This window comes from Mesoplodon densirostris, chromosome 11, assembly GCF_025265405.1.
Source record: "Mesoplodon densirostris isolate mMesDen1 chromosome 11, mMesDen1 primary haplotype, whole genome shotgun sequence".
Taxonomy (NCBI): Eukaryota; Metazoa; Chordata; class Mammalia; order Artiodactyla; family Ziphiidae; genus Mesoplodon; species Mesoplodon densirostris.
The window spans coordinates 81,361,118-81,374,095 of NC_082671.1; the positions used below are offsets into that span (position 1 = coordinate 81,361,118).

At 34.7% G+C, this 12,978-nt stretch overlaps 1 protein-coding gene across 3 annotated transcripts in view; it reads right to left on the reverse strand.

Annotated features, from left to right (window-relative positions):
- Nucleotides 1-2,518: 2,518 nt before the first annotated feature.
- The window catches only part of GAS2L3 (growth arrest specific 2 like 3), a 34,036-nt gene continuing 23,576 nt past the window's right edge, over nt 2,519-12,978 (reverse strand). For all 3 annotated transcript variants that reach the window (XM_060113278.1, XM_060113279.1, XM_060113277.1), the window contains 4 exons: nt 11,448-11,511; nt 10,362-10,500; nt 7,740-7,847; nt 2,519-5,929 (listed from right to left, as the gene is read on the reverse strand). In XM_060113278.1, coding sequence (XP_059969261.1) covers nt 4,598-5,929; nt 7,740-7,847; nt 10,362-10,500; nt 11,448-11,511 — 1,643 coding nt within the window. In that variant the 3' untranslated portion in view covers nt 2,519-4,597. The remainder of the gene's footprint in view (nt 5,930-7,739; nt 7,848-10,361; nt 10,501-11,447; nt 11,512-12,978) is intronic.

Below are 12,978 nucleotides of genomic sequence, written 5' to 3' on the forward strand. Positions count from 1 at the left end.
GCTAAATGAGCAAATGAGTAAGTTGGTGTTTCAGTGCCTTGTGGTTGAGTAGATTGTTTTGGAATAATCATCAATACAGGTAATACAAGGAATCTGCTGGGCTAGACCCAATGCATTTAGGACCCACTGAAGGGGCCAGCACTCAGGGTAACTCACATAGCTCCCTGGGACCACTGCCTTGACTTCACTCTGCTGCTCACAGGTTGGTGTGACTTCAGTAGCTAACATGCTCTATCAACAAACTCCCTGGGCTGAGTTTCCTCATCTGTTCAATGTGAGGATTGAATAAGGCAGTAGCAGGACCCTTGCTAATCTAAGTCTATACATGATGCTCTGAGTATCTTCTCAAACCCCAAAAATAAATATTTTAAAACAAAAACTTGGATAGTAAGTTGGAAAGTCCCTAACATTTTTCTTCTGTAAAAGTGCAGCACTCTCTGTTATTTAATGTAATGGAAGAAATCCATAACTTCAAGGCCTCTCTTATTACTGCCCTCTTCCCCTCTCCTGTCCATTCCCCTCCAGAAATAAGCAGGTCATATCTGCAGGCTTCTTCAAACTCTACCACAACATTTCCTCAGGAAAAAATCCTTTCACACACCATGCAGTAAGTATTGTGCCTGGCAGAACACAGACAATTCAGAAATATTATATATTGTTTTATCATTGCCATCTCTCAAAACAAATCACTTCATCACCATACATACATCTTTTAAGATAAATCCCAGGTGTTTGCCGAGCATTTTTTAAATTAGTCAATTATCCTCACCAGTGGCTGTGACTAATCAAAAGTAGTGTCATCATATTCAGATATGCAAACTGGCTATAGCCACAGCCAACTTCAAGAATATATCACTGTACCTCATGAACTGATACAAAAGTCTTGCTCAACCCAGAAAGGATTCCTGTGATATTTCTAAACAATGTGAGAATTCAGGAATTTAGTTTTAAGTGACTACTGAAATACACTTTGTTACGTAACCTACATGAAGATAAATAAACCAAAGGTTTAAAAAAAAAAAAGGAAAGAAAAAAAAGAATCAACACCTACATCATTTTTTAATGTCTGTATGGTGTTCTATTTTATGGTCATAACAATATTAATGATGTGCTATGACTAACATCCTTATAGCTAAATCTTTGCATGTATTATTTTTTCAAGATCGAGTCATATTGTGTTTTTCTACAAGAAAACAGTATATTTATAGGAAAATAGCTAATTGAATAAAATATGTCTTTATATTTTCAGATTTACTGGCAAGTGTTTAATATTTTCCTAATATTCCCCAAAATTTCATAAAATGAACTTGTTTAAAATTTTTACATTCACAAATGATTAGGAAAATATAATAAGAATTTTGATTTTGTCTAAGTGGTGTTTTTGTTTTCATTTGGAAACATCACAGAAAATACATATTTAATTAACTGCTTTTTATAATTGCTCTGATCATGAATATAGGATAAAATGAATATTTCAAGAATATTCTCACTGTATCAAAGTGTGAAATTAAAACAGAATTGCAGGAATTGGAAATTCCTACTGTCAGTAGCCTTCTGAGAACACAATACTTATGTGATCTATAGAATTCTGCTTTCATAACTTATAAATTATTTCTGTCATCAGAGATTATTAAATATGAGTCTAGCCTTACTGAGACAAACTTCTAGCAGATACAACAACTTGTGGAACAAATACCGTTATTAATGGCAAAACCTTGATAATCTCCTAGGAGCAGTGAAATAAATTCCACAGGTATCAGAAGAGCATTTTAAATAGCAATAAAATTAAAACTATCTGCAAATTATGAATGCTTCATATATGCAATTTCTGACATGAACCAAGTGATCAGAATGTATTCAGAACACAAAAAAAATGTAAACTAAGGACTTGGTATATATGTTTAAACTTTAATACTTGAGAAAATATAAGTTAAAATCTGATACAAACACTGCTGGCACAAGAAAATATACACAAATCTGGATTCAAATGGAGTCAGTACATAAACCTGGATATGACTGTATCATGACAACTTGTAACTAAAGCCTTTTAAAGAAGTAACAGATTTTTGTACCAGATATATATTGCAGAAGGAACAGTAATTTCTTTTCTCAAAAAATTCCCCTTATCTATTAAGAATTATTAACTCAGTGTGGAGAGGAAAGTTAGAGATCATCTAATTTATCAAAGCATTTTAAAGATATAAGCCTTAAACATCTACTGTAAGCTCAAACAATGCAAAAGTAATCAGCATTTCATTTTTCTCTGAAGATTTATTTGATATGTTAGTCACGTTAACAAATTATAGAAACGAAAAATTTAAATATTTCATTCTTTTTTGAAAGCACACATTATTTCTTCTTCCAGGTACGTCAGTAATTTAAGCTTAATATTCATTTTACTAAATATTAAACAAAAAGGAACTTAAAATCTTGCACTACTATTAAGAAGAAATGATAATTTCTTTCTAACTTCAACAATGTACTTTTAAAATTGTGAAAACAATTAGAAACACTAGGTCTTTAAGGGCATCTCAAAATATATTTGAAGAAAGTATCTTTCAGCCACTGCTTACTTTAAAAAAAATTTTATTTTGGAAGAGTAAGCTATATATAAATAAAAATTCATCCAATGTGAATATAATTGGAGAAGTTCCCTGATCATGAATACTGGATAAAATGTGTATTTCAAGAATATTCTCACTGTATCAAAGTGTGAAATTATAACAGAGCTATAGGAGATGGAAATTCCTACCATCAGTAGCCCGATGAAGATAGGGCTATTTATGAATTAACTTACAATTTTTCAAAAAAATAAAACCAGTTCTTGGAACTGCCAGATGACACTTTTATTCCTGAAGTTACTGATACAGAATTGTTTGGTCTTACAAAGGAATAAACTCCTTCTTAAAGGTAAAATTATTCCTCTTTGAAAGATGCATTAAATATTTCTCATCACTAAAAATGTAAAGCTTCTGGTACTTCTTGAACACTGACTTCACTTTCCAAAGATGTAAATATTATCTCCCTCAATGCCCAGATCAACAGTGGAACTCAACCAAATATTTGGTGACTGTCTCTTTTAAGAAGAGAAGCATCAATTATTTCAAAAACTAGCCTGCATACAGCTTTGATTTTAACTGTATTTCTCAGACAAAAGATAGCTTAGTTTTATACAAAAGTTTCTTGCTCTAAAATCTACAAACATCAGTAGTCAGCTTAAGATGCTTATTCTACGATTGCACATTTGTGTGAACCATTATTTTTCTTTAGAAAAAACAGTTTAGTTTAAAATAGGGAAACACAGACCTCAATACTGAATATAATAACCTGTGATAGCTGATAATACTGTAAAGTTATTAAACACACCCCTAAAACTTCTGAAAGTACATTAACAATTTTTAAAAGTCACAATCTATTAAAAAACATATTATTTATAAATATCATCCCAGATCGATAGAGTCTATATAGTCACTACATGATCTGGGTAAGTTCCTTGGAGAATCTGCCTACAGAACAGAAAACGCTGCATACATACTGTCCATTTGCCATTGGAAAACTGAAGGCAGCATGACTTTATTGAAGAAAATTAACATAATTGGAAAACTCTAATTAAAATTTGTATTATTGTGCTAAAGAAAAACAGTAATCACATGACAGAATTTTTATGTAGCACTTTAATATTCTTTAATATCACCTTAATTTTAAGATTGTTAAAACATAATTCTGATGTTAAACATTATTTTAATGTAAAACTTGATATCTGCACTCACAGAAAATTACATTATTAAAAAATATTTCTAATATGCTAAAAGCTACTAAATCATTGCACAATGTCCATCTAAAATATAAGGTATAAGTTCTTATAAATAATATGTGAAAAAATTTTTTTCCAAATTTCAATTTATATTTCAATACCTTAATTTTATTTTTTTTACCAAAAATATTGATAACAAAATATTACCAAGTTTAATAGAAGTCAGTTACAAAAATCAGTTCCTTCTGATTTGGAAAGCTTAAAAAAATTTTAAATAATAGCAATTCTACCAAACCCAGAGTAACAGTAAGCTAATCAGCAGCAGCCATTGGTACTTAGCATTGTTCCATCAGGCAATCCTGATCAGGAAACAAAACAAGATGTCTTTTGTAAGACAAGTGCCAAACCGTTGCTTTTAAACTAAAATGCAATAACTTATATTAAGAGCACCTCTGTTTCTATTAGCACTTCTGTTTCCATATTTAACACATATTCAAAATACAGCAACTATAGTTATAAACCTAGTAGTGTTATTTGACTTTACATTTCCATTAATGGGCAGACATTAACAAAGATGTCATGGACTGAAAATCATATAAATGTCTATAACTAATAAGAATCTCCTGGTGATTTTACCACTGTTCACCTTAAAAGGGTACTTTCTGGTGAATTCAGGTGTGTGAATTCTGATGAGTCCCCTCCTCACCCCAACCTCTACCCCCATCTTATTGTACTTAATGTCTGAACCTATTTGGATAAACACAAATAGAAGAAACTTTTAAGGTGTGCAGCTAACACATTCACTCTTTCCTTCCTCTGTTCTCTTAGAATGACACATTATGTTTATTTTCTAGGTTTCTTACTTCCAGTCATAACAAAATAATGATCATCATCTTCCTTCTTCTTTGCAGAAGGTTTTTTATCTCCACTAACTGCCTCCTTGCCAGATGAGGGTGGCTTCCTGGTTGCAGCCGGGGCTTTGCCACTTTTGGGAGGACCTTTGGCTAAGCACTGGTTCTTGGTGGCAGTCTGTGCTGACTTTGGTTCAGGTTGTGCTTTGGCAGAAGACTGGGGAAGACTCACAATGGACAGCGGGGTACGGCCCGGGGACCTAGAGGAGCTGGGTCCTGTCTTCTGGGACGTGCTTTTATTCTGAGGCTGCTTTTTGGCAACTGAAACCATATTATCTTTTGACTTCTCTGCAGCTTTTGCAGGAGCAACTGAGGATACAGAAAGTGGCTGGTTTAAATTCAAGGCTGACTTAAGTTTCTGTGTTGGCATTGCCCCCGCTTGCGGAGCTCCAACACGTGGCTGAGACTGTGTTCTCAGACCCGTGGTTATCGTTTTAGAACTGGATGTTGTCACTTTTGCAGGAGACTGGAAAGAAGGAGAAGGGTTAGGCCTTACGTGCAGATTTGCCTTAGGTGGCTTTGGACACTTTGATGATGAATTTAAATGTGCAGCTGAGTGAGAGACTGCATAATCCCTGGAAGACACATGATGGTGTTTCAAATGCTTTGGTTCAATTTTTCCAGAACACTTATTTGGCAAAAGTGTAGACTCAGGCACATCTCTTAACTTCTGGGCTGGAATAAGCTTGGCCTTAGGAGTACTGGGTGATGAGATACATTTTCTCAATGACTCAGATACACAAGGTGCAGTTCTTAATAAAGCTGGTGAAAAAGTGCTTTTACCTACTGGATTTAAAGAAGCAGATGAAGATGATGCATCGTTTGAAGGAGACTGAGGTTTCTTTGTTACGCCCTTTGAAGATGTGAGTTTGAGATGAGAGGACACTGCTGGAGAATTTGGAAATTTAGAACGGACTGACCCAAAGGCCAGACTGCCTCCTTTCAGGGAAGATGCTGGTGGCAACACACCTGGCAGACGTACCTGCTTCTCTTTGCTCCTTGGAATACCAACTGGTGTGCCAGGTTTTGAATTTTGTTTCTGAAACATGCTAACTGCTGACAAAGGATTCATTTCAGGAGGCTGAGGTGTTCTGGCAGATGAATCAGGCACACTTTCATTAGAAACTCCTTTTTGAAATGCTAGAATTTTCTGTTCTAGTGTAGCAAACTGTAATATTCGACAGGGGTCATATTTAAGCAAAAATCCTTGAAGAGTATCCCAGCCTCCACCGACACGGACCATGACATGTTTTCCATGAAGCATCTTTCCCCCAAAAGAAAGTAAAAAATAAAGCTGTAAAACTGTAAGGTGCAGTTACGGTTCATTAGCAGTCATAGTCTGTGATGTCTGTGACTATGAAATTCAGTGTATTTGCCAACAGCTTCACTATAAATTGCCAGTCTCTTTCTTGTATTACTAAAGTAACAAATTTAATTCATATTGAATCATGCAACTAACAACAGAGAATCCTCCAGTTTGTAAGGAAGATATTTACACGTCCTAAAAATCCAAATTACTAATACGCAAAACTGCAAGGACTGAATATTGAAGGAAGAAAGGAAAAGGGAGAGTGAAGGAGGGGAGGAGAGAAAAAAAGTCTCACACTAAAGAAAAACATAATTACAGAAGAAACATAAAAACTACCAAAACTTGTATGTTAGAATTTAACAAATTACTTTCATATGTATCATATCAATTTAATCTTTCAAAAACTTTGATATAATTTATTACTAGTTCTTCTTTGCAGATGAGAAAATTATGGCTCTGAGAGATTAAGGAAACTGTCCCAAACCACACAGCTTGGCCTGGCCTCAAATGCACCAGGCTGCCCAACCCAAAAGGTGCTTTTGTGTTGACAAGATATATCCTGGGTCTGCCAGCGCAGCCCAAGCTGGACGGACTCAGGCCCCTATTCATTCAGCAGACAAATCTGCACAGTTGTATGTGACTGCTCTGCAAATTTTAACTCTAAATCCCATGCTCTGTGCACTACCACTATATCATACTGCTTAAAAAAAGAAAGCTAATTAAAACACAAAATGCATATACCTGTTTCTGTATGAGTTGAACAGGGTATGGGGAACTAATGATAATATATGAAATAAAAGAAAATATAAGTGGTAAAATTATATATATATATATATATATATTTTTTTTTTTTTTTTTTTTTTTTTTTGCGGTACGTGGCCCTCTCACTGCTGTGGCCTCTCCCGTTGCAGAGCACAGGCTCTGGACGTGCAGGCTCAGCGGCCATGGCTCACGGGACCAGCTGCTTCACAGCATGTGGGATCCTCCCGGACCGGGGCACGAACCCATGTCCCCTGCATCTGCAGGCGGACTCTCAAGCACTGCGCCACCAGGGAAGCCCGGTAAAATTATATTTTTTACATACCTTTATATTACATTCCTAAATTGGGAATAAAACAGCTCTTGTATCTATAAGTGGACAGAATGATGAACAGGTAAACTTCAATCTCCTTATCAGCAAAGGGGACAATTAATCAATTGCAGATTGCAGATGGGACAAAGGAAGAAAATAAGCATGTATATTAGCATATGCTAATATATTAGCATAATATTAGCATATTAGCATCAGCATATAGATGCTGATGCTGTGTCAGTGAAAAAAAGGCTTCATACTTAAGACCCAAAGTCTATATTATTATCAACTGCAATGTTTCTATTTCTTTTTCTTCTTACTGACATTTAATCTTATTAGATGTTCTGGTTTTGCTTTTTTCTTCTTATGATGATAGAAAATTATTCCTCTTTAGGAAATCTAAAAAATGGAATAAGTTACCTGAGGTATTCAAAGATTTTTTCCCCCAATTATATTCAATGTCCAAATAGCCTTAGCTTAATTAGTTGTTTGCTATGTTAAGTGTGTTTACCTAAACACATTATATACTCTTGAAAATATTCCATATATTTCCTCCTATACAGTGAAATTCTTCCATTAATAACATCCTCTATTCCAATTTTTTAAAAAGTAAAAGGGGAACAAAAGAAGGTTGGTCAAGCAATAAATTCAATTTCAAAACAAGATTAAACAGGATGTAAACAGTGGACTTACTCTTATAAAAAGTATTTTATCTCCTAGTCGATACCGTCCTTCAGATAAGTACTCAATAGAAAATCGATGAGAACAACTACAAGGAGGGTCTTCAGCAATGTGTTTAACCTAAGATTAAAAATAAACAAGATTTACTGCTTGTGACAAATACTATTTTGTTTAATGTTAAAATGCAAGGTTATTTGATAGTTGGGAAAATCAAACTCAAAGATAAAAATTTAAAGACAGTTCAACTATTTATTATCTCTTCTCTTTTACTTGTTGTCAAATATTGAGATTAGACATTGGCTAATCTAATAACCTAACAGTGAGGAAGTCTGGAGTCTCTCTCTCTCTCTCTCTCTGCCCAAGTGCAATCAGGCTCGTCGCGTACTCACTGACCACCGGAGGAGGTCTGTGAATGTGTACACAGTGAAGTCAATTCAAAACACATTCATTCAGTCATAGGAAACAGTTCGTTACTAAGCTTGAATTGTTTTAAGACTTGGATTAATATATCTGTCAAATCAAAGATGGACCAGTTAGATAAAGTTTAACCAGGAATTTTCACTTGTCCCTTAACACCATGTGAAAGTAATACTGTATGTATGGGGGAATATCCATATTTGTTCCCAAGTTACTGTTAAAATAGGTAGAGGTCCATTTATAGCTATTGGGCTGGGCAAAAAGTTCATTCGGGTTTTTCCATAACATCTTACGAAAAACCCAAGCGAACTTTTTGGCCAATCCAATATTCACCCAAGACTAGGTAAATTCTAAAAATTTCAACTCAAGAGGCATTTTTCTAAAAGCACTCACTTTGTTTCAATAGTCTGCTAAGGAGATGAGAACTGAGGAGAAAATCCTACCTGTACTCCTCAAGGGGCTTACAGAATTTTTAACTGCAGTAAATATCTTAAAAATGGTAAAAACTGGAATAAAAATTAAAATTCAGGAATTCTTTATTTAAAACATGGAAATTGGGCTTCCCTGGTGGCGCAGTGGTTGAGAATCTGCCTGCTGATGCAGGGGACAGGAGTTCGAGCCCTGGGCTGGGAGGATCCCACATGCCGCGGAGCGACTGGGCCCATGAGCCACGACTACTGAGCCTGCGCGTCTGGAGCCTGTGCTCCGCAACGAGAGGCCGCGATAGTGAGAGGCCCGCGCACTGCAATGAAGAGTGGCCCCCGCTTGCCACAGCTAGAGAAAGCCCTCGCACAGAAACGAAGACCCAACACAGCAAAAATAAATAAATTAATAAACTCCTACCAAAAAAAATGGAAATTAATATAAATTGATTAAATGAAAATATTTGCTGAGATATGTTTGATTTGAAAAAAAAGTCACATATCAGCCACTATGGAAACCATTTTGTTTTCCTAAAATTATATTTTTGAAAAAGCAAGGCCATGTATATTTTTCTCAACTACTTGTCACACAGAGTATATCTAAACAAATTCACTTAATTGCACTTAGGCATGATGTTAAAGAAAGTCTCTTCAGATATACCCAACTTACCTGAGCACTAACAGAAATTTATGAGTGTCTTAATTATCTACACAGAATGGACACATGTGGATTCACCCAGGCCTGATCAGAAGGATCCAGATTTATCTCCCTACATCATTCATTTAACAAAATAACATGATCATAAACAGAACTGATTTTCATAAGCCATTCAATGAAGTTTATCTTGTTCACAGTCTGGTTATATGAGCACATATGTACACACATGCATACACACACATACATACCACATGCATAAGATGGCTAAAAAACATTCTGAACTTGGGTAAAGAATTTACAATTATTTGAACCATTTACAAGTTAGATAACAAAGTAATTTGAAAGGAGGTAATTATTTCAGTCATTATTTTCTATCCATTAAGGTTTCTTAGGTACACAGAATTGCAGTTGTGTATTTCTTAACAGCACTCAAAATAATGAATCAGATAATTGTTCCTTAATTTTAAACACGACCATAAGATCTGAGCAGGTCACATATGTATAGATGGATTCTGAATATATTCATATAGCACATATATATTTAAAGAAATGTGTTCCTTTTAGTTTTCATAACAAGCTTGCAGGCATGAAAGGTCATTTATTTTCTTTGTTTAAAATATCCAAATACCACTTATATTCAGCAGTACAAATCAGCACTAACCCACAATCTAAATAAGTTGGTGAGCCTAAAAGGAGTAAGTGCTGTGAATAAAAAATGTTCTCTTCTGGTTTTAGCTATTGTGTAATTAACATTTTAACATTAAAGGAAATAGCTAAAGAAATTAAAATCATCTGTAAAGGTACTACCCTAATATCAATTATTTTCATTCTCCTTGTTCTGATACATACTTCTCACAAATAAACATTTTTCTTGTTGCTATATAGTCTTCATAATGATTACAAAAAATGATTATTCTGCTAAAATAGTAAATCCTAATTTACCTAGCCATTACACAATTTGAGAGTATTTACATTGCTTCCAATTTTTCAGCCTTATAAATAAGACTGCAGTAAATACTTTCATTCATGCTACTTTTTTTTCCCTCTTCAAGTACAATAAAAATGAAGGAGGAACACTTCTGGTGAACTATGAGATTCTGATGCATCATAGTTGAAACAAAGTGTGCAATTACTTACAGCTTCGTGCAGCTCTTCATGCTGACAGCATGATTTTGGAATGCTGATGGAATCTTCAGGCCCAGAAGTATTAAGTAAGGTCTCTTCTAGCTCAATTTCTTTCTCAAATTTTACTAATACTGGTGGCTCAACCCCATAGCTGAAAACCAATCATGAGATCTCATCAAACAAGTGAAGTCTGAACCAAGTACTTCCATGTATATCACAATAGGTTATCTTTTATTTTATTTTTTATTTTTTTTTTTTTTTCTTTTTGCGGTATGCGGGCCTCTCACTGTTGTGGCCTCTCCCGTTGCGGAGCACAGGCTCCGGACGCGCAGGCCCAGCGGCCATGGCTCACGGGCCCAGCCACTCCACGGCATATGGGATCCTCCCAGACCGGGGCACGAACCCGTATCCCCTGCATCGGCAGGCGGACTCTCAACCACTGCGCCACCAGGGAGGCCCGGTTATCTTTTATTTTTAAATAGAGTCTGTATGACTCTCTTCTACCAGTTGTTTCACTGGGACATCTGGAAATGCTTTATAATGTCCCACAGATTGCCACAAGTTCAGATTATCATCTTTACATCATAGCATATATATATATTTGGGTTACTGGATGCTCCCAACATTCAATCAGGGATCCTAAACGTACCTTTAAAAATCAGCTTGTTAAAAAAAACAAAAACCAAAAACCAAGTCATCTCGTGAGTGAAGATGGGGTCGAGCTAGGTATGGAGGATACCAGGTTTCAGCCTTCTGGTCAGACCCTCTTTGGGTCCAAAGGACTTGCCTCGCCTTGAACTGCTTAAAGATTGCATGCTCTTACTCTACTTTTGATCTGAAAAATGTAAGTACCCACTTGTACAGTTTAATACTAAATGAAGGCAAGCTACATGAGCAAGCAGATGTTGACACATGACATGGCTCACGTGAACAGAACAAAGTTAATAAAGAAACAAAAAGAAAGAAAAAATAGTAAATTAAGTTACCTTTATTCCAATCAAAAATTATTTTCATTTATAGAAAAGTGTTCTAGATAAAACAAAGCAGCTTAAAAAATGTTTATGACATTGAAATTCTGAAATATTGTGGAATACATACCTTGACACAATTCGACCAATTTCAAGAAGACAAAGATACACCTGTCTCGGATCTTTGTGCAAAACTGTGAAAAATAAGACCACATATTTTAGGGGGCAAATTAAATAGGCAAATAAATTTATGGCATGAAAGAAGTAAAGTAAAAGAAAAGACAGTAGCGTTACTTATTTGGAGACTTAGAAAAGACTTTTACTTTTTCTACATATTATCATCTTCCTGAAATTAAAAAGAAAATGGTTAACAAGAAGATTAAAATTTACCATGGATGCTTACCTGTGTAGTATTTTAAGTCTAAAAAACTAAGAGCTTAGTAACATTAAATTATTAATATTTCAGATCTCTTAACAGGAGATATTATTGAAGAAACTTATCACTTCAATTTTATTCTAAACTATCTTTAGCACAGGACTATGTGTTAACAGCCTTCTTCAACTCTTCCAAAAATAGAAGAGGAGAGAGCACTTCTCTACTCATTCTATGAGGCCTATATTACCCTGATATCAAAGTCAGAAAAAGACATCACAAGAAAACTAAAGACAAATATCCTTTATGAACACGGATGTAAAAAATTCTCAATGAAATACTGGCAAACTGAATCCAGCAGCAAGTGAGATTTATCCCAGAAATGCAAGGTTGGTTCAACGTATGAAAATCAATCAATATAATTCACCATATTGATAAAATAAAGGAAAAGAAATGTACAATTATCTCAGTAGACACAGAAAACGCTTTTGACAATCAAACACCCTTTCATGACAAAAAAAGACTCAACAAACTAGAAACAGAAGAGAACTTTATAAATATGAAAATAGACATCTCTGGAAAGCCCATAGCTAACATCATTATTAATGGTGAAGGACTGAATGTCTTCCTTGAGGCTAAGACCAGGGAAAGGAAGGATGTCCACTCTTACCACTTCTATTCAACATTGTACTTGAGGTTCTAGCCAGGGCATTTGGGCAAGAAAAATAAATAAAAGCCATCTAGATTGGAAAGGAAGAAGGAAAACTATATTTACAAGTGATATGGTCCTTTGTTTAGAAAACCCTGAAGAATCTACAAAAAAACTAATAGAGCTAATAAGCAAGTTCAGCAAAGTTGCAGGATATGAGATCAATATACAAAAGTCATTGCACTTTATACATTAGCAATAAACAATCTGAAATGTAATTAAGGAAATGATTACATTCACAATAGCTTCAAGAAGAATAAAGTACTTAGGAATAAATTTAACAAAAGAATTTTAAGACTTGTACACTGAAAACTATAAAATATTGTTGAAAGAAATTAAATAAGATATAAATAAATTGAAAGACATCCTATGTTCATGGATTGGAAGACATATATTGTTATTGTAATACTCTCCAAACTAACCTACAAATTCAGTACAATCCCTATCAAAATTCCAAGCCTTTTTTTTTTCCAGAAATGGACAAGCTGATGATAAAATTCATAAAGAACTGTAAGAAATATAGAATAGCCAAAACAACTTTTAAAAAGCACAAAGTTGGAAGACTCATACTACCCAATT